Source organism: Vicugna pacos, unplaced genomic scaffold (genome assembly GCF_048564905.1).
Source record: "Vicugna pacos unplaced genomic scaffold, VicPac4 scaffold_21, whole genome shotgun sequence".
Taxonomy (NCBI): domain Eukaryota; kingdom Metazoa; phylum Chordata; class Mammalia; order Artiodactyla; family Camelidae; genus Vicugna; species Vicugna pacos.
In genome coordinates this window covers 13,788,333-13,810,616 of record NW_027328742.1, presented here as the reverse complement: position 1 = coordinate 13,810,616, position 22,284 = coordinate 13,788,333, and the positions used below count along the sequence as shown (strand labels likewise).

At 36.7% G+C, this 22,284-nt stretch overlaps 1 protein-coding gene across 1 annotated transcript; it reads right to left on the bottom strand.

Moving 5' to 3' along the window:
* Positions 1-7,513: 7,513 nt before the first annotated feature.
* Positions 7,514-8,443, bottom strand: LOC140694304 (olfactory receptor 5AR1-like). Its single transcript, XM_072957606.1, has one exon. It carries the CDS (start codon positions 8,438-8,440, stop codon positions 7,514-7,516), a length of 927 nt encoding a protein of 308 aa, XP_072813707.1. The 5' UTR covers positions 8,441-8,443.
* Between the last annotated feature and the right edge of the window lie 13,841 nt (positions 8,444-22,284).

Below are 22,284 nucleotides of genomic sequence, written 5' to 3'. Positions count from 1 at the left end.
GACCTCTTAGTGTGATGCTGAGGTTAACTGTTAACTTAAGATAATGGACTTTCCAATATGAAATGATAGAATAAAAAGTGGCTGGGACAGTCAACATCTGCCCTATCATTCATAAAAGACACTTGGTTCCAGCTGCAGACTCAACAAGAAACATGTCTCCCCCAAGGGCAAACCATAAATTTCAGAAAAAGCATCCTTTATTGAGTGACTACTAATTTCTCACTCCTTGAGAAATCTTGGTTCTCTAAAATCACAGACTCTTTGAAATTAATTGCTCCAAATTATATCAGTAAGAAGAAACATCTTACTCCTGCTTGAAGGATGTAAAACACTTTGGTGGGGAGAAGCATTCTCAACTTTCAACTCAGGTGCAGAACTTCAGATAGGGGTCTTTGGTTGCAACATACTGCATCAATCTTAGTTTTGTAGTTTCCGAGGAGACAGGACCCTGCATCTACTTTGTGGTTTAAACCTAATTTTGACCCCTTTATACATAGCCCTGCTTTGCAATGAATCTCTCAAAATGTTGCTTCATTTAAATTTTATCTTAACTCCACCCTCCCCCCAAATCCTAGTGTGTGGTATTTTTCTTTGCAATGGATTAATAAATCTGATTTTATGTGACTTATAGGCTTATTCCTGGTGGTCTTAGGCTGATTGTATGGACGGGGGATAGCAATGATTAGAAATGGAAGATTTGGTCAAGGATTAATAGATTAACTAATTCATTCACTACATATTGTTGAAGGGCTATAGAATAGAACTTTAAATAAAATAGAAATAATTTCTTTATATATAGATATTTGTAATATACATATACTATACACACTTCCATTGACAAATTGTGATAATGGATTAAGGGACATGATTATCAAGGGGTGGTGACAGACAATAATAGGAAAGATGACCTTCTCTGAGGAGGCTGCACACAAAGGAAGGAGAGGTAGGAGTCAGATCGAGAAGAGCTTCTGTTTGGAGCATGGTTGTGGACAAAGACTGGAAATGTGAGATGGTTTGTTCATTTGAGGGAATAAAGGAAACTATTGAGAAACAGGAGATGTGGCTGGAGAGGCAGACATGAGACGGACTATGCAGGGCAAAGCTGCTTATGGTCAGGAGCAGGGATGTACTCTCAGCAAAGTGTAAGCATTATAAAGAAGGGTGGTATGACACCACTTATGTTTTTGAGAGGTTTTCCTGGATGCTGTGTGGGAGACAGATATACATATATGTGTCACAAATGTGTGGAAAGAAATATGTCCTCTGTTTTGAAGCTTTTCAACCAGTGGTACCTTTAGTAAAGAGTTATTCTTCAAATTAAGAGAATAGCAAAATATAACTTCAGATTAGTCTACCTAATAAACTTAAATATGGCCTTTGACTAAATTATTACATAAGACATAAGCAATTCCTAAAATTTTCTCACTTGTTTATTTCATGATTTAGATAAAATAAAAATCATATTTCCCCTTTTGCAGATATCCAACAGTTAAATGCCACCATTTCTTCTAACTGCATACAAAGGTTGTATACAATCAGCAAATACATATGTGAAGTCTCCTTAATGAGATAAGTAATGTAGACATCACTGGTTTAGAACTGACTTAAAATGTAAAAAGCAAGCAATCAATCATCTATCTTTATCTAGACATCTCTATCCTCTCTAGAATAGAGTTATTATGAATTGATGATAAAGTTTATGTATTATAAACCTGTCAGAATTTCTTCAGAAGTTGCTTTCACTTTTTGGACATGGCTGATTAATTTTAAGGACAATAATGCAATATTGAAACGTTGTAATGTCATCATTGTAGGTATAGAGGATATAAAAAACACTACAACCATACATTATGTTACCAGCTTTCCTAATGGGTGTCTTTCCCTTTAAAGTGAAAAACATTAATTCAGCATTCCAGTTAATAAGTATGAGGATTGTAAAATATTGAAAAGGAAGAAAGTCCTGGTGAAGCTAATTATTCCTCATTAGTACCATTCTTGCAGCATAATTGGAAAGCTGAACTGCTTCTTTGCTATCATCTGTTTTACCTCTTGCCTTCATTTATTCCTATAATAGTGCCTTTTTTAGGCTATTTGAACTTGCTGTGAATCAGCTCACCACAGTCACAGGCAATGTGAGTCTTCCATCAAGTGCTTCACAGCACAACACCGTCTAAATTCTGACTAATCAAAACATCATGCTGAACACAACCATGGGCCAGACACTTACAGAGCTTCCCTAATCACTTCCCCAGTTCTAGTTGTGCCTGCCACTTTCTACCATGTTGCACACTTCCCTGTTTTACAGAACACTGGACTAGGACTCAGCAGAAGTGAGCTATCATACTCATAAGGGGTGTATGTTTTAATGTTATAGTGGATTTACATGTGAATCTAGCCCAAAGGACAGCTGCCATTAATTAAGCCCCAAAGTGCTTAAATACACGCCTTAGGATTTTCTCATATTTTAATATCTGGATTAGAGCACTTTTGAGAGTGAAATGTAGCACTGCTGATACTTATCCCAGGACAATGGGCAAAAACTCCTGAGCAAGGGGGGCCATTCGCCATGGTAACACTCTGTTGCTTAGTTCTCACAGAAATCCCACACTGTAGGCATTACTGGTACCATTCTGCAGATGGGAAAACCCAGAAAGTGAGTTCAGGAATGATTTCTAGAAGTGATGGTTGATTTGTGACATAAAGCAGAAGCAAGTGTGTTCTAGGTGGGTTAGTGGTGTTTGAAGCATAGACTCATGTAAGCAAAAGTATGCAAAGGGAGGAAGTTTAAGGTGTACTTGAGCTCGACGTAACTTGAACTTCTGGGAGGTGGGATGTGGGAGGAAATGACTAAGATGAAGCTGAAAATGTAGAATTTCACATGTCATCCATGGGTGGCATTCATGGTGTTGATTTCATCATGGGCTCCCATTCCAGTCTCCAGAATAAGGCTCATTATTCTCACTAACTAACTTTGCTCTAACAGAGCTAAACACACAGATACCAACACACCTGCTTCCAAAGCCCCTCACTGGCTGCACATTTTTGGTGTCTGACTGTTTGAAGCAATCTGGACACCAAACATTTCATCTCATTTCTTTCTTTTCACAAACTTCTTTAAGTGTTCATTATGAGTTTGCTGTTGTGAGAGGGACACCAGGTACATCTCACACAGTGTCTGCATTTTAGGCATTTAGACGTGTATGTGCATAACTATAACATCCACACACAATCAAAAGAAAGTTACAAATGAAATGATTTTGCTGTTCAGAAGAGTAAGTTTTTTTACCAGCCCAGTAGGTCAGAGAAAGAGGGTGTCTGGAGGAGTAGTATTTAGCTGGTCCTTGAAGGAAGAGCCAAGTTTGGATGTTCTGAGACATGGAGTTGGGATAATCAGGGAAGCAGGGAGCAGAAGAGGAGAGAACTGGTGAAAATACAGAGGTAGAAAAATGTCAGGGCCATTCAAGAAATAGCTTTATAGGAGAATTTGTTGCACAAAGAGATCAGGGAGAAATAATGCCACGTGGTGTTTAAGGAAGAGGACTTGGAATGCCAAGCAAAGGACTTTGGCAATTTTATAGCTTCTGTGTTAGGGAATAGGGGTAACTGTGGAATAGGACAAGGAATCTTAGACCCTAATTATTCCAGGTAGCCTCTCTATGGCAGATACTGAAGGGAGAGACTTCAGCTTACATTCCTCCCCTGGGAGAAGACCACACATAATTATGGCTAAAGGTAAGAGTTTTATTCAAGTTTTATTAAGAAAAGCATACCATCTTATGCCACTAAACCTATCTGAAGTAGCCAATGTCTACTTGGATTTACCCACCTAAAGACTGTGTTGCTACACTGGTTTCTCCAAAGGTCTTTCTGTGGATGGATATGTGACAGGACTTCAGGGAGCAAAGAGGTATCTTCTCCAGAATTCATGAGTGATAAACTCCCTACACTCCAAGTTACAAATTCCCTTGTCGTTAAATTGGTGCCAGATCTTGAGCTACATTCCAGCTTTGCCATCAAACCTTCCCACTGGACAGCTGGCCAAAATGGCCCATGGAACAGTCCCATGATTTCCAGCCTCTGTACCTTTCTTCACTATGTTTCTTCCTTCTGTCATTCCCTATTGGTTTGCTTTCCTGTTTAATTTCTGGATCTTTCTTCAAAAACAACTCACATGCCCCCTCCTCCATAAAATTCCCTGATCTCCCAAAAGGAGGTGCTGACTTTAAGGTGTGACTTCCCACAGCACTTTGTCTGCAGTCCTCTTCTCGTATTTATTGTTTTGTTTTCCTGTAATACATGATATATGCATTTAATTTATCTCCCTATGCATGTCAACTCAGTAAAGACAGAACATCTATATCTGCATTGATATGTACATCTACATCTACAAATCTACCCACCAAGTCTTAAGTCTTAAACACAGATTGTTTAAAAAAAGTCACCTGAGATTTTTCTTGTGTGTGGAAGAAGCAGAATTTAATTTCAGCTTTTTCTCATTCTGATCCCTTCCATCTTAACCACATCTGCACTGATTTTTGCCTATTATAACTCCTAGTGCAGTAGTTACCAACTCGTTTCTGATTAGAGAAAACAGCAGTTCATAAGATTTTTGCAGTCTATTATAGAGAGTATGATTGAAATGTCTGCTTTTGCTATGTTTTTAGTACTTGCTAAAGTTTTTAATGTATAAAGGAGAATTCAGGCCTTTTCAAACATCAGACATTTATTTACCACTTATTTGAGCAAATCCAAAGGATAGATGAGGTGTAAATAATAGCCCTTAGTTCATTGATGAATAGATTAAAGTACAGAGACATTATGGGACTTATCCGACATGATTACTGGCAGGACTGGGACAAAGACTAACATGATCCAACTTCCATCCATTTTTTCTCTTGTCATTTCAAGTTGATATTTGTGCTTCTAAAACCAATTACATGGGGAAAAAATGGCTTCCTCATTTTATGACAACACATTGACCCAAGATGACAGATAGTTAAGATGTAAATGAAAGAAAAATAGAAGGAGCTACTGTTTATTAAATATCTCTTATGTGACAGATTCTTTACAAGGATTACAGCATATCATTTGAAAAATGTTAAAAAGTAAGTTATTCCCATTTGTAAGATGAAATTAAGGCTTATAGAGATTAAGTAACTTGCCCAAGGTCCTACAGAAAGAGAGACCAGAATCTGAGTGAGGGCTTCTTTCTAAATAGTCCAAAGCCTGAATTTTGTCATAAGTCAGAGTGGAGAGTGCAGCCCCTGGGTCAGTTTTTGGTTTTACTACTTAACTTTGACAAGTTTGTTGTTGACTTTTCTATATGTCAGTTTTATCATCTTTAAAATGAGAATAATACATACATCGAATGATTGTGGTAAGAACCTAAACAGATTTAAAGTGTTTTGTTTATTGACTGGATACAACAATAAATTAGGAAAAAAAAAGTAGTCCTTTAGCAACAAGGTCAGTGAGTAGAGATACAGAAGTGGGATTCAAAGATCTTCCTTATTCTGAGGCAACTGCTCTTTCAATTAAGACATAGACTACTTGGTTCATAGTTAATGAAAATGGAAAGTCCTACCCTAATTTCTTGTTTTTCACACAGCATATAGATTTACATATTAGATTATATTTTTAAAAAACCTGAAGGCTAAATCTCTGGACTGTTTCAGGACTGACCACTCCACACCTGTCTATTAAGCCCTTTACTTTCTCCATAATGTGACATCAAGGATGTTTTTAGGAATTCATAATATGACTGAGTGATTTTGAACCTGGTCAATTTCTACTCATATATGACACCCATTAGAAAGCGTGGTGAATCCTGAGTCTTTTATCTCTAAAACTCTTTAGTACCTTTCATGATGAATGAGGTTTCTCTTACACTTCAGGGCAACCACTGCATTTCCCTGACCTTTGACTATACTGTGTGAGAGGAAAGGCTGAGACAAAAACATTATTGTCAGCATTTGAAACAGATGGTGTGATGGAATTTCAGCACATCTGAGAAAACCTTAGCTCTCCTCAGTTCTCAGTCTGCTGCCTTTACCTGCTGCTGATACCTGGCAGTCCTGTTTTTTAATTCAAGATTTATAGCCTTGAGACCATGCAAAAAGGAGTTACATCCTCCTCTGTTGTCAGTCATTGCTACATCAAGGTTAATGAAACTATGCTTTGAGAAGGGCCTGGGGATGATGGTGGAAAGCATGAAGACACTTAACTGCCATGGAAAAGGCTAGGGTTTCATTGAGATTAGAAGAGGGGGAGAGAAAGGCATAGGGGAGATTGGGGATTGATCAGGACAATCAGTCCTGTATACATTACAGTCTTGCTAAAATTAGCCTTAGGGATGGATCTAAACTTTATCTTTCTTACAAAAAGTTCCAGAGTCCTAGAATCCTAGGGCTTCCCTGAGGGCTGGGAGGAGGTCAGTATGTGAGGTGGACAAAAATGAGATGACCACCCCTTTTGAATAGACCAAAGGGTCCAGTGATTATAAGGTGAAACCAACCACCTGACATAAGAGAAAACTGAGGACAGAAAAAAAGGGTGCTGTCAATACTCACATGCTTAGTTAGCAGAGCCTAATCTCAGCTCTTATTCTTGGACTTTGCGTGGCTATTGATTGTATTGGTGGCAGCAGCTTCCGAGAGATAACAGAGTAACTGGAAGCACATCAAATTCCTATTGTTGGCACAGGTGTGTCTTACATTTGTGTCCTCTGGAGGCACAAATCTAGCATTTGTAAGTTTTTGCTGAATACACACGTGATTGGATTCTGGGATACATTAAGTCACTACTCACACCAGCCCCATTCCCACGTGTTTAACTAAATTTTCTCCGACTCCATTTCATAGTAGATATCTTTTCAACATTTGGGTCTGTCATTCCTCATGACCCTGAAAACAAATACGCTTTAGAGTGAGTAGCTATTTATTGCCCTTCTCAAGTCCTGTCTCCATTTCTTATTGACATGTGAGCCAATTTTAAATAAAAAAAATAATTAATGCATCTCACTCAGCATGACTTTCAGAAATACTAATTTATATTTGCTTCACACCATAGAGTTAAATTTTCCTGAAAATCCTCAAGAATTTAAGATTGACTTGCAGGGTGTTATGCTTAGTGAAGTAAGTCAGACAGAGAAAATGATTGTACGATATCACTTATATGTGGAACCTAAAAATACAACTAATGAATGTAACAAAGCAGAGTAAGTAAGCTATAAGGACATACTGCACAGCACAAGGAATATAGCCAGCATTTTATAATAACTATAAATGGAGTATAACCTTTAAAATTTTTGAATCACTATGCAGTATACTTAAGAATTATGCAATATGATACATCAACTCTACCTCAGTTAAGAAAAAATAAGACTGATGCAGCAGGTAGCTGGCACCTAAAGTAGTGTTTATTGGAAAGTTATTTGCATTTTCCACCTTCTGCCATCATTTTTCTACCACTAATTTTTACATGTGGTAATAACAGATTTTCCCCTTTTTTGTTTTTATTGAGGTTTTTTTCTAATTAGATTTTTGAAAGCAGCTTTCACATCCTTGTTTTGTAAACTGTAGATCAAAGGAATCAACATGGGGATGATAACAGTGTAGAACACAGAGGCCCACTTGTCTTGATCCAGGAAGTAGCTGGATGTTGGCCTCAGGTACATGAACATGACTGTGCCATAAAAAAGTGTGACACCAGTGAGGTGAGACCCACAGGTGGAGAAAGCCTTAAGGCGGCCTTGAGCAGAGCGCATTCTGATGATGGTGATGAGGATGAAGGCATAGGAGATGAAGATGAGGATGGTGCTGAATTCAATGAAGCCACACACACTGAAGAGCAAGATCTCACTGATGTAGGTGTCTGAGCAAGAGAGGGCTAGAAGCAGTGGGATTTCACAGAAGTGGTTTATGATACTGGAACCACAGTAACTCAAACTGAAGGTGAGGGAAGTGTGGGCAACTAAAATCACCAGACCAGCCAGGTCAGAACCCAGCACGAGAGCCAAGCAGTCTTGCTTGCACATGAGAGTGCTGTAGTGGAGAGGTCGACAGATGGCCACGAAACGGTCATAGGTCATGGCAGCCAGGACATAGCACTCAGCATCCACAAAACCTACAAAGAAAGCAGACTGGGTGGCATAGCTGGAGAAGGAGATGATTTTGTGCTTTGCTAGGAAGTCAGCCAGCGTCCTGGGGGCAATGGCTGAGGAGTAGCCCAGGTCAACAAAGGAGAGGTTGCAGAGGAAGAAGTACATGGGTGTGTGAACCTGGGTGTCTGTTATGATCAGGGTAATCATACTAACATTCCCCACCGTGTTGACCAGGTAGACCAAGAGGAAGACCACAAAGAAGATGATCTGCAGCTGAGGGTCTTGAGTGATGCCCATAAAGATAAACTCAGTCACCACTGAGTGGTTTTCTTTATCCATCTTTCCAATTTTATGTGTGCCTGGGTTTGCTTTATCATTTGCAGTGATTCTTAAAAAGTTTCCCAGTAATTAGATTCTATGACCCATAAGAGTAACTCAAATGACTTTGGTAAGAGCGACGGTCATTTGTCTTCTCCAGAAACCCAGTCAAATAGGAGAAGATGTTAGTGTCTTAGGGATGGCAAATTCTGCTTCTCTGAAGAAATTGGTGCCCTGTTGTCATTTATCACATGGTACCAAATGTTTGAGCTGATCTGTGCAAGTATCTCCCAATTAATTAGTAAAGAATAACAGATTTGAGTGTCTCTTCCTTCTTTCTAAAACAAAGCAGATAATGGATAAACACTAACTCTCACTACAGATAGGCACACATAAAAAAGGAAAGATCCAGTGGTCTTAACATGTAACATATCACTCACACACACATACACGCACACACACAGAGAAAGAGAAATACTTGGAGCAGAGGGTGATAAATATTAGAAAAAGTAGTGAATAATAATAATTTTTAAAAAGCCAGGAGTTAATGGAATATCAACTATATGGCAGAATTTTTAGTGCTTTCATACATTACATAATTTCATAGTCACTAGAACTATATTAAGTAAATGCCAGAATTATCTCCATTTTATATCTGAAATGAACAAGGCTAGATACTAAGTAACTTTAGCACAGTCAACAGGCAATAAACAGCAGAGCTGGGTCTGTCTGAGTGTAGAGTCTACTTCACTTTATTGTCTTCTGTGAATGTGTGATTTGATGAAGTTGATGTATCTTTATTTTTGTGTCTGTCCTTCTTTTTTCTGCCTTTCCTTTTATGCATGGACACAGAATTAGTCTCTGGTTTCCCTGATCTTTAGAAACACCCAGAAGTTTGGCCTGAAGCATAATCAGGGTGAAGACAGAGCTGTGTCTTTGGACAATCTTATTGCCTAGCCAACAGTTCATTGCACAGCTCAGTTTGGGGTTAAGACTCAAGGGTCCCTGTCTCAGGGGAAATAGAGAAAGTGTTATCCAACTCTGTGGGCAAAAGAAACATGGATTTGGTAAACTTTTTCTCTTTGATTGGAGGGATATCTGGTCCATTGAAGAATTCTAAGAAGGAAGTGGAAAACCAAACCAAACCCAATCAAACCAAACCCAAACATGAAGTAAGTTTGTAATAAGTAGCATCCTCTACCTAAACCTGAAAGGAGAAGTCATGCTGTCTCTTCTCTAATTGGTTTACTGCTTGAGAAAGACAAGAAAGCAGAGTAGTATAATGCATCTTTCACGGGGGTGTGGCTATCTTAAATCCTGGGATGATTGATAGTAGTGCCCCCATCCTTAAGTTTCTGCACAGAACACAAGCAGCTGCAACAGAGAAGCTGCTCTAAAAATGAGGAATCAAAACCATACATTTGTCTGAAAGTTTATAATTTGTAAAGTACTTATATTTATCCCTATTCAATTCTTTTTTAATATGTTGTGAATGTGTGCATCATTCCATCATACCTTAGGTCAATTAGGAAACAGAGAATGAAAAAACAAACCATGGAAAAATTATTTGAAAAAATACAGTTCTCATAAAGAACTTGTACCCACAATATAGAAAAAATTTAAAATTTAATAATAAGAAAATAACCCCAAAAGAATGGGCCAAATGTTTAAACAGACACTTCACCAAAGAAGATGTTTGAATGACTAATAAATGTATGAAAATGCTCTAGTCATTTGTATTATGAGCACACAAATTAAATTTATTGTTACAATTTTATTAGAATGGTTATTGCTAACTGAGCTTTTCCTACACATTTATTAGAATGGTTAAAATTAAAAACATGTGGGTCATACTGATCATTGACAAGAAAATGGAAGGACTGAAAATTTCATCCCTGTTAGTGGGAATGTAAAATAGTGCAAACACTTTGGAAACCTCTTGACAGTTGATACTTGCAACACAATGGATGAAACTCAAAACAGGAGTACCTTATGTGATTTCATTTCTAAAAATCTAGAAACTGCATGCTATTCATTAGTGATAAATAGTAGATCAATGATTGCCTGGGTACAGGTGTGTGGAAAGAGAAGGAGGAAGGGATTACCAAGGGGCATAAGGAAACTTTGAGGGAAGGTGGATTAGTTTACTATGTTGATTGTGATGATGGTTTCATGGGCATATATATGTATTAAAATATATTAAATTTTATTCTTTAAATATAAACGATGTATTGTACATCAGTTATACCTCAATAAAGCTGTTAGAAAAGAACAAACTACTTATCTCCACTTCATTTCAGCTCATTCTTACCACATGTGATTGCATACATTATTTCATAGGTCATATTAATGAGGAAACAAAAACAGGCTGAGATAACTCACAAAGTCACACAATGAGTTAGTTGCAGAACAAGCAATGGAATCAGAAGCTGCCAGTTTCATCTGTAGCAAAGTGTTCTTCCCCACCATCCAACTGCTTCACATAGGAATATAAAAATAACTCACTATGAAAAAATATAAAAAGTATCTACCATAGTCCTTCCCCTATCAACTTGTACTTCCACTTTAGCAAGAAGGAAAATAATCCTGTTGTTGACACTGGAAATACTCCTTTAGTCCAGATTCATAGTTTTATAAATGAGGAAACAGATCTAGACATCAAGATTCAAAACACAAGGGTGATACCCGGCTATAGCAGTTAGAGGAGGGTGAGATGCCTGGTAAGAACACAGCCCGGGGAGTTAGGACTGATCCAGGGCTGAGAATGTGCTGATCTATTCATTCCATTCAATTGGAAAATGTGATTAGAAAACCATTCTTTCCTCCCTTGTAGATTCAATGTTCCAGTTAAGTGAGGAAGTATGTGAGAAGGTGTTTCACCAATTGTAAAGCACCCAGCTCATTTTCTCTTATAGTGAACAAACAAATCCAGGTCTTGCTACTTTCTGCTATTAATTTCTAGCACACTACTTACCTTCTTGGGGTCTTGGTTTTTTTCATTTGTTAATTAAGGTTAATAATTTTATGAAAAATGGTTAGATTATACATACATATTTATTCTGTCTCTCTCTCTCTCTCTCTCTCTCTCCACACACACACACACACACACATATATACACACATATATGGTGTGAAGTTAATGAGTTGTGTTAAGTGCTAATGCATTTGGCAGTTGTGTGTAAGTGAAAGTGATTTAATTCAGTAGATGAGTGTGTACTCATGACTCCCTGAAATAAAAAGATTCAATGCTTATTTCATAAAGGTGATGTTTCATGGACTGACTTAACCTTTAGGAAAGGTATGACCTTAATTCTGTAGCATTTCCATTGAATAATAAAACAAGTAGAGATGAGGCTAGAAAAATTCAAAATCAAAGCAGTTAAGACAAAAGAAGAGAAAATAAAACTTCTGTATTTTTCTTTATAGTTTCATGTAACTAAAGTTCAACTGATACAACTCTTGAGGAAATGGTCAAACAGTGATTAAATAAGCATTCATGGTTAATAATAAACTCTAATATTTAAAAAAGACCAGTAAAAGCATTGTCTTACAGAAGCAAATATAGGCAAATATATTTTAGATTTCTATGTATTATCTGCTTTTGCATGTTTATATGAAAAGAATATTGGGATTATAAGAGTGTGGAATCCTGATTATAGTACCATTTTTCCTACAAATTAATTGTTCCAACTTGATGAACTGCTATGTGAGATGAAGCTTCCTTGTCTATGAAATGAATGGGACAATGAACACTCTATAATAATTTCCAATTCTAGCATTTTTTTGAATTTTGACTTATAATGAGACACCCAAAAGCCAAGCCCTTGGTCAATGACTCTTTTTGAAATTTTAAGATGGTATGAGCCTGGTGCCAAGGAAATCCATGCCCAAAGGAGCACTGGGTAGTATAATGCTCCACTGCCAGTAGGTCATGTCTCTTTCTCTTTCTGGCCCAAATACTGACCTGTTTTTCACCTTTAGGGAGAGGTCAAATGTCTCCTCTTCTCTTAATGTGCTGTGCTGAACAAATATTCTGAGAAGAATCCAAAGACAGTCAATCACTCTAGTAGTTGTCTCTGAGCCACTTGCTCATCCCACCTTTGCTTCTGTTTGTGGGAGGCATTTAAGCTTCAGAGTCACAAATCATCCCCTGAGAAAATGTAATGAAATGACTTCTACACTCACAGGAGACTCAAGGATTTAATGAACTGTCATCCCCTAAGGAATTTCACTCTCACTTTCTTCAACATTAATGATAAAAGAAGGAAACACAAGGGAATTCTTTTCTCCCTCTCTAGTTGTGATGGTGGAGTCAGTAATGAGTGTTGCATGCATTATTTTCACAAGCCCAAATCTGCCTTCATGGTGTGATTTTAATGGCAGTTTAGAAAGGTCTGGTTGCTGATGCCTGAAGTCTTTTCAAAGAGGATGATGATACTTCCCATGTTATATGGAATGGCCACTCTATTTTTTTATTTGAAATACAGTCAATTATGATGTGTCAATTTCTGGTGTACAGCACATTGTCCCAGTCATGCATATACATACATATATCCATTTTCATATTTTTATTAAAGTTTATTACAAGATATTGAACATAGTTCCCTGTGTTATACAGAAGAAACTTTTAAAAAATCTATTTTTATATATAATGGCTAACATATGTAAATCTCAAACTCCCAAATTTATCCCTTCCCACCCCTTTTCCCCAGTAACCATAAGATAGTTTATTATGTCTGCAAGTCTGTTTCTGTTTTGTAGATGAGTTCATAGTATATATACATATATATATATATTTTTTTATATTCCACATATGAGTGATATCATATGGTATTTTTCTTTCTCTTTCTGGCTTACTTCATTTAGAATGACAATCTCCAGGTCCATCCATGTTGCTGCAAATGGCATTGTTTTATCATTTTTTATGCTGAGCAGTATTCCATTTTATAAATATACCACAACTTCTTCATCCAGTCATCTGTTGATGGACATTTAAGTTAAATTCTGTTTTAACCGGAGAGAATCTGGCATAAGGGACTGAAACTTAACATAAAAAACTAGTGAGACTGATCTTTTTTGAGAGGCTGATTTGGTGGGCAGGAAAAGGAACAACTGGGGCTCCATGAAAATAACTTATTATTTTTTTAAAGGACATTTATTCACCAAAGGCTTTGTGGGGTACTTTCCACATGTGATCAACTGAGTCTTCTGATGATAACATTATTGCCTCTGGTTTCAGATGAAGTGAATGACTCATTGATTTATAGGTTAAGTGAATAAGTAATAATTGTTTAACTTTTCCAGGGCACACAACTTACATTAATAGTTTCAGAATGTAAACACTCATCTGTCTGAGTACAGTGCTCATGCTGCATTTCCTTTGATAAGAAGGGCGAGAAGACTGCCACTCATAAGGCAAAGATTCCTACCCAGGAATAGATCTAGGGCAGCTCTCCAGACACTTCCATTTTTTTACCCCTGGTATATATTCACAAACAAAACAAAGAAAGCAGGATGAAAGAAAGATAAGATTCAAATGCCAAAAACATGATTACATTCTTTAATTCTTTTTTAATTTCAAGAGATGGCATATAAATTTATTTCAGCTCTCCATTGTATAAAGAAAAAGGAAAATTAGTGGTTTTAAGAGTCTTATTGCCTACACAATTTTTTTAAAAGCCACTTAATTTGGAAATTCTATTTGACCTGAGATAAATTTTTATCCAAGGAGAAAACATTAAAAATAAAATCAAAATGCTAATAAAAAATCTTTGTAATACTTTTCCATTTCTTCACATTTAGCCTGTGTGTGTCCTTAAGGAACTCTTGTAGACAGTATATAGTTGAATCTTGTTTTCTAATATAGCTTCTTTAATTTTATTCTCAAATCTCATTTTATGATGAGAAATTAATTTCTAGTAGTATTTACATATTTTCTTACTAATAAAATTTGTTTTAAGTCAAACTTTGATTTAAAATAAATATTATTGTCTCGTATCTTCAGCTTCGTAGTAATCAATTGTGTGGCTGTACCATTGCCTATTTATCAAGCATCCTGTTGACAGACATTTGAGTTGGTTCTGATCTTTTGCTATTGGAAGAAAATAATGCAACAATAAATAGCCTAATGCATATGTTTTTTCCTACTTTTACCAGCACATTAAGTGAGTGGGCTCTTAGAAGTGGGGTTGTTAGGTGAAAGGGAAATTTAATGTGCAATTTTAGTAATATTATAGTTTTCCCCTGGCAATGTATGAGAGTGCCCATTTCCCCACACTCTTCCATAAAGTTTGTTGCCAAATGTTTGTAATTATTTCTCATCTAAATTTATCTATCTATTCTCTCTCTAGTTCACTATCTATCTATATTTGCCAATCTAAGAGTTGGCAAAATAAATAAACTCAACATGACTTAAAGACATCAACATAAGACAAGACATCATAAACCTCCTAGAAGAGAATATAGGCAAAACATTCTCTTATATAAATCATAGCAGTGTTCTCCTCAGCCTACCAAGGCAATAGAGATAAAAGCAAAACTAAAGAAATGGTACTTAATCAAGCTTATAAATGTTTGCACAGCAAAGGAGACTATAAACAAAAGGAAAAGACAGTCTATGGAATGGGAGAAAATATTTGCAAGTGATGCAACTGACAAGGGCTTAATTTCCAGAATATACAAACAGCTCACACAACTTAATATCAACAAGAGCAAGAAAAAAAAAACATTCCAAAAATGGCCAGAAGACCTAAATAAACATTTCACCAGTTAAGACATACAAATGGCCAATAGGCACATGAAAAAAATGCTCCATATTGCTAATTATCATGGAAATGCAAATCAAAACTACAATGAAGTATCACCTCACATCAGTCAGAATGGCCATCATTAAAAAGTCCACAAATGATAAATGCTTGGGGGGCTGTGGAAGAAAGGGAACCCTCCTACATCGTTGGTGGGATTGTCATTTGGTGTGGCCATTATGGAAAATAGTACAGAGATTCCTTAAAAACTAAAAAATAGACTTACCATAAGATCTAGCAATCCTGGGCATATATCTGGAGAAAACTCAAATTTTTATAAAGGTACATGCACCCTAATTTTCATAGCAACACTATTTACAATAGCCAAGACATGGAAACAACCTAAATGTCCATTAACAAATGACTGGATAAAGAAGATATGAAATATTGGAATATTACTTGGCCATAAAATGGAATGTTTTTCCACAGTGGAAAATTACTCAGCCATAAAAAATGAAATAATGCCATTTTGCAGCAACATGGATGAGCCTAGAGATTATCATACTAAGTGAAGTAAGTCAGACAAAGACAAATACCAAATGATATCATTTATATGTGGAATTTAAAAAGTGAGACAAATGAACTTATTTACAAAACAGAAGCAGACTCACAGACATAGAAAACAAGCTTATGGTTATTGGGAGGAAGTGGGTGGGGAAGGATAAATTGGGAGTTTGGGATTTGCAGATATTAACTGCTATACGTAAAATAGAAAAACAACAACAACAAGGCCCTACTCTATAGTACAGGAAAGTATACTCAATACATTGTAATAGCATATAATGAAAAAGAATATGAAAAGGATTACATATGTATAATTGAATCACTATGCTATACACCAGAAATTAACACAACATTGAAATCAACTATACTTCAATTTAAAAAATCTTAGAAAGTATCCTCTCAGGGTAGTCATATTAATATTTTTTTCTTATTAGGAATAATATCATGCCAGCATAAATTTTTGGTCTCTCAGCTCCAAAACCATCCATCTCTGCTTTGCTTTGTTGATATTGGACCTCATACTATGAACATTTCCCCTTCTCCAGCTGGACAGTACTATGCTAGTCAGCAGAGAATGCTGGAGGAACTCTGCTGGATAAAAAGCCTCTCTTTTTGATACTGTTATGTTCTTTCCTGTGGCTGGATGATGTGTGGTAGCCAGCAGCATATGGGATACTCAGTGGTGTGCACCATTGATCAAGGTTGACCAGCACTCCCGCAAGTAGTTTCCCATCAAGTTTCATTAGCACCACAGGGGTGGATTTCCAGTAAGAGTTGGCGGGAAACCATTCACTGATAGCTTCAGTGTAAGCCTACTGAGATATTTCTTGATCAGTAGACCCAGCCAGAGAGTGTCTTGGCCACATAGTGAGCCATAGGCATACCCAGCACAACCATGTCCAAAGAAGCCTTGGAGATGGGGGCCTCTTCCAAGTCTCTTCCTATCTTCATGTGCTGCCTCAGCTCCAGAGGTAGTGGCTGCCCTTTGTATCTATTCTTCCTGTATACTTTAGACTTTTCTTGATCACTCAATAGTAGTTAATCCCATTACCAGGTAATAAATGTTTATGTTAAATTTTACCTGATATAATTACTGTGTGGTTTTTCTGTTTCCTGATTGGATCCTGGCTGATAGAAAGGGTGAACATATTTTCATATATTTAAGAGCCATTTGCATTTCTACTTTTGTGAAATGTTTATTCATGTCTTGTATCCATTTTTTCCCAGGGCATATCCCTTCTGTATTTTGATTTATTCACAGATTCTTTTATTTATTAGTTTTTAGATATTCTTTATTTATTGGAGACATGTTCTGTTTGTCTAGTATATAAGGCGTGAGTTTTCCACAGTTTATCATTTGTCTTTTGATTTTGCTAAGAAATTTCTTACCATGAAATAATTTTCTTTTTTCCTTTCTTCCTTCCTCCCTCCCTTCCTTTCTCATTCTTCCTCTCCTTTCCTCCTTCCTTCCCTCTCTTCTTCCCTCACTCCTTTCTTTACCTTCCTTCCCTTTATTTTTGTCAAATTTATCATTTTCAATTTTACTATTTCTAGATTTTGAGTCCTATTTATACTGTATTCAGATGCAATTAAATTTAAAAATCGGTGTATTTGACAAGATAAAATGAAAAATAACTGTTATGTATTGTTAAATTATGCTTCTGTTTACAAAGGACTGCACCATGTTTTCTCCTAGTTCTTGTGCTATTTAATGTTTTTAAATTTTTAAAATCATAACTCATTGAAATTTTACAGGGTCTAATAAGTAGAAAATATCAAGTTTTCTCTTTTTCTATAAGGCTATCAGCAATTGTTGTTAAAAAGTTTCCTTTCCCCACAGTTTTGAGATGCTATTATCATATATTGGGTTTTCATTTCATTTTATTGGGTCTATATCTGTATTTTTCTATTCTGTTCCTTGTCCTTTCACCAATTCTGTAAAATTGATTTATCAGTAATACACTGCTTTAATTATAAGCATCCTTACATACTTTGCACCAGTAAATCAGGGCCCACCTCAATTTGTTTCCTTTTTTACAGGGGTCTCATGGCTATAATAAGAATAATATCAGTTTGTTCCTATGTAACAACTAATTCACTCTTAATTGAGGAAGGATATTTATTTGCTTATTAAATAAAATTCACTATTTGCCAATCATGTTTCATACTCTGTGTTCAGAAGAGCCTAATGTATTTTCCCTCCAAAATACAAAAAAAAATTTTTTAAATTTAAAAAGCAAGTGGTTAAGCATTAAAATAATGTGAATTTTGTCTGAATTGCTAGAGACAAATCAAGCTTTTGTGTCCCCCAGAATTTAGTGCAAACTTATTACACTGTACTGAGAGACAAATCAGAGTGTCTTCTCAAAGTGGCACAGATAATACAAATGCTCATCAGATGATGATCAATTTGTCTCAGACCCTGTACCTCTTGAATGGAAGATGTATTTAGGCAACAGGAAAGCTTGTAAGTCTCCATCTAGACTTCATTGGCTGATGACTCTTCCTTACTCTGGACAGTATGGAGGAGACTCAGGGTGGAGGGAAGTCTTATTTATTAATCATCTATCTATATTCATTTGATGCAATGATGCATGTTCTTTGATTTACCTACGGAGTCACCCTGTGAAGCAGGTGTCAGTACTCTTACACAGAAATGAAGAACCTAAGGCACAAAGAGATTTAGTGCGCTATCTAAAGACACACAACCAGAGAGGCACGGAGCCAGGACTGAAGACCAAGTCTGTCCTTGTCCTTGCTACATCCCTGCATCCCCTCCAGTTTGCCCCTCACTGTGATTCAGGCAGCATAACTTCTCATCTGTACTCGAAGTCCTTAGAGAAGGCAAGACCAAAGGCTGAGCAAACCTGCTCTGCTTTTGATTCTTTCAATGCATCTAAGGGGACCAGGCCACCAACTATTAGAAGAGACAGAAAACGAACATTAAATAATTGTTTGGAATATGGGACTGAAAATTCATTTTTCCACTGGGCCCAGGTGTCCTGAGGGTAAAGGAGAGAAATATGGAAAGACATGTGTTTTCCTTAGATTCAGAGGGAAACAAAAACAAGTAGATCAAAATGAGGTGACGTGAGGGATGAAGTCCACAGAGACCAAAGAACAAGAAGTGCCTCCTACTTAAAATAAGTCAGGATGCCCACTCCAGACACTGGTCCAGAGCCTCTGCAACCGGAAATAACCACAAACAATATCACAGCTGTACCGCAGCAATGTTTTCTGTGTTTTGAATTGTGTTTACCATGACATAACAGATTGGGAAAGTTTAAGGAAAAATGAAGGAGAAAAAACTCAATCTCTGCTGAATGCAGGTGCAACTCTCTTATGACAGGGAAGGTATAAAGCATTTCAGTTTTCTTACCTCTGTAACAAATGATGTCTAAAGTCCATTCCAACTCTGCCTGTTGCTTAACCTGGGAGAATTAGAGTGACTGCCTCCTCTAAGAAAAACATTTGTTTTTCTTTTTCTGCTTTTTTTTTTTTTGATGAATTTAAGCCTTAGACAAGAACAAGCAAAAGGATCAAAGGTAAGAAGATGATATAAAAAGTTCTGTCCATGTAATTTACTGACCTGAGGAAAAATTTAATATCCTGTTAATTTCTGCAATCTACCCATAGACCCAAAGTTCCAAGAATACCGAATGGCTAAGAAAGTATGTTAAATATTCTGTCCATTTTTATTAATTAAATTTTATTTGTCATTAGGAAGATTATAAGGATCAATAAATAATATGATTTCAAGACCTTTTCAACACCAGCAATTCTCAGGAAATCTCACTAATATTTTCACAAACTCCTAGAAATTGACAACCCAGTTGAAGGATCTCTGGACTAGAGGCTTGACTGCAAAGTCTCAGGCTGGGGAAGGGGAATGTTTCAGAGAAAACAGGAAATGCATTTGCTAGCATAGAGGAAAGATGAAAGCATGTAATCCACAGCACTAGATGTAAAACAAGTGGTGTTTTGCTAAAAATACTATCTAATGAATGTGAGTTCTGAGAAAGACAGTTTTCAACCACTGTAACTGTATTTTCTCTTCAGGAGGTGTATGGATTTCTCCCAGTGTAACTAAGTGTGTTCTAGTGCATCAATAAGGTTCTGAGAATTACAATATCCATTGCTCTGTGCATTAGTGCTCACATCCATCACTGATGGGGTCCTTACAAATCACCTCAAGTGTTGCATTGGCTGGCTATACATCTGTAGGTGATCTCTGGGACTTTGGGCAAAGGTCACCAATCTTTTGTGCCTCCCATCTCCCATGTGCACAAAGAGGACTACAACACTGCTTATCTCATAGGATTTAAATAAAACAGTGCAGGAAGAATACTTAACATGGTGATTATGGAACATGGGAAATGCTCAGCACAGTTCAGTACTTGTTATTGTTACCCATCTTCGCCTTTCTTTGTGTGTCTAGCACACACGCAATGTCTGGGGCATTTTATTCTTTTTACTATTTCTGAGAGAAAGGTACTCAGAGGGAAATTTTCTGGTTGAAGATGAGAGGAAAAGATCTATTTCTTTTTTCTAATTCTTTCTGCTCTTCTTTGAAATTCAAACAGCAAGCGTTTTCCAAGGAAGAGGACTAGGCTGCACCTCTGTCCAGGGAAATCTGAAGGGAGACAAGGTAGTGTTGGGGAACAAATAATGTGGCATCAAGACACCCAGGGTTCAAAATGTTATGGTAGCTCACAGAGAAAAAAATGTGACAATGAGTGTGTATATGTCCATGTATGACTGAAAAATTGTGCTGAACACTGGAATTTGACACAACATTGTAAAATGATTATAAATCAATAAAAAATGTTAAAAATAATAGACACCCAGGGTTCACCGCTGATTCGCTCCTCTACTTCATTGACCTCCCCTAACAGAAGGTCATCTTATTAACACTCCTGGACCCATGTGTATCCCCCTCACTGGTCTGTGGTGAGGCCTAGATTAGATAATGAGTGCAATGACACTTTGAAAAGTACTGTAACACTGTACAAACATGCCAGGTTCTGTTGCTGGTGAGGGCACTTAGCCCCTACCCAAGGGGGAAGCAGGTGGAGCAGAGTGCGGATAGGCACTTCTGTGTGTGGCAGTGTCTGTGAGCCTTCTCCCCAACTGTGCTCAGTAGATCCTTTAGCTCCGATGTTAGCCCACATAGTGGGTTACTTTGATCCCACATTTAAATTTGAGACAGTATCAAATAAATTCCTGCTGTAAATGATAAATGATTTAATACTTTAAGCTATAATTTGGCAGCTAGATTAGCACCATTTTATCTACTGTTTAATAATTTGAGGTCATTGAGGTAGGGAGTTAGGCTGGAAATGGAGAAGAACTCCCCTGGAGCTGTTGCCTAAATTTTACTTGAGAGATCTAAGCTGGACATCTATTTTGATTTTCCTTCCTTCCTTCCTTCCTTCCTTCCTTCCTTCCTTCCTTCCTTCCTTCCTTCCTTCCTTCCTTCCTTCCTTCCTTCCTTCTTTTCTCCCTCCTCCCTCCTTTCCTCCCTCCATCCTTTCTTTCTTTCATTCTTTCATCTTTTTCCTTGTATCTTTCTTTTTTCTTTAGTCCATGATTTCACTTCATTACACTCTGCAAGGGGTGAATTTTAGTTCCAGTTAGACAACCTAGTGTAAAATTATTCCCTAGAATGAATACAGTGGAATATTCCACATGCTGGTGGTGATGTGTTCTGGTTCTGTGGTGATTCTGTGAATCTGGGTGTTACGTAGGAGTTTTCATTGCTGTATCTGATCTATTACTTTCATGTGGGATGTCTACTCATTCTTACAACTTGATTCTCTAGATATTGAAGGCAACTATCCAAAATGCTCAATATTTATTTAACTTTTTTTTTTTCTGTAAATGCTGATACTGGGAAATTAGGGTAGGGTCAGAGCCATGCTAGCTGTATGGGAACTGTCTTCTGGCTTGGACTTCAGTTTTTAAAATTTCTCCCAGGCCCAGGAAGTTCAAACTTCTTTATTATTATTATTATTATTATTATTATTATTATTATTATTATTATTATTATTATTATTATTATTTAGTTTAGTGACTTATTATTGTTTAGTGATGTTTATTAATTTTACTAACTTTCAATATTTTGTATACATTCCATTAGTAGTGTGGAGGAATAATCAGTGGCCTGAATACATTTTGATCTTTTTTTTTCTAGAAGTTGTGTCTAAATGGTATATTAATATATCACTTAATTTATTTATCATAAATAATGATGCATCTAAAGGATAAGTTCCTGCAATTACCCAATAAATAGTTAATGCCAGAAGTGACCTTGGTTAATGGATATTAAGTCACTCATGTCAAGGTCATTTCTTAGTGTGCAACAAACCTAGAACTCAACTGTCTTTTCATGTCTTTTGACTTGGCATCAAGTCCAACACACTTCATAGTAAGTTTTTCACTTTGCTCTCTTCTGTTAGAATTTGCATGTGTACATACCAGTAAAATGATGTTTATAGCTCTGTCATGTATCCATCTGACCAAATGCCATGTTCCATCTTCTCTCTTACTGCAGCTCAG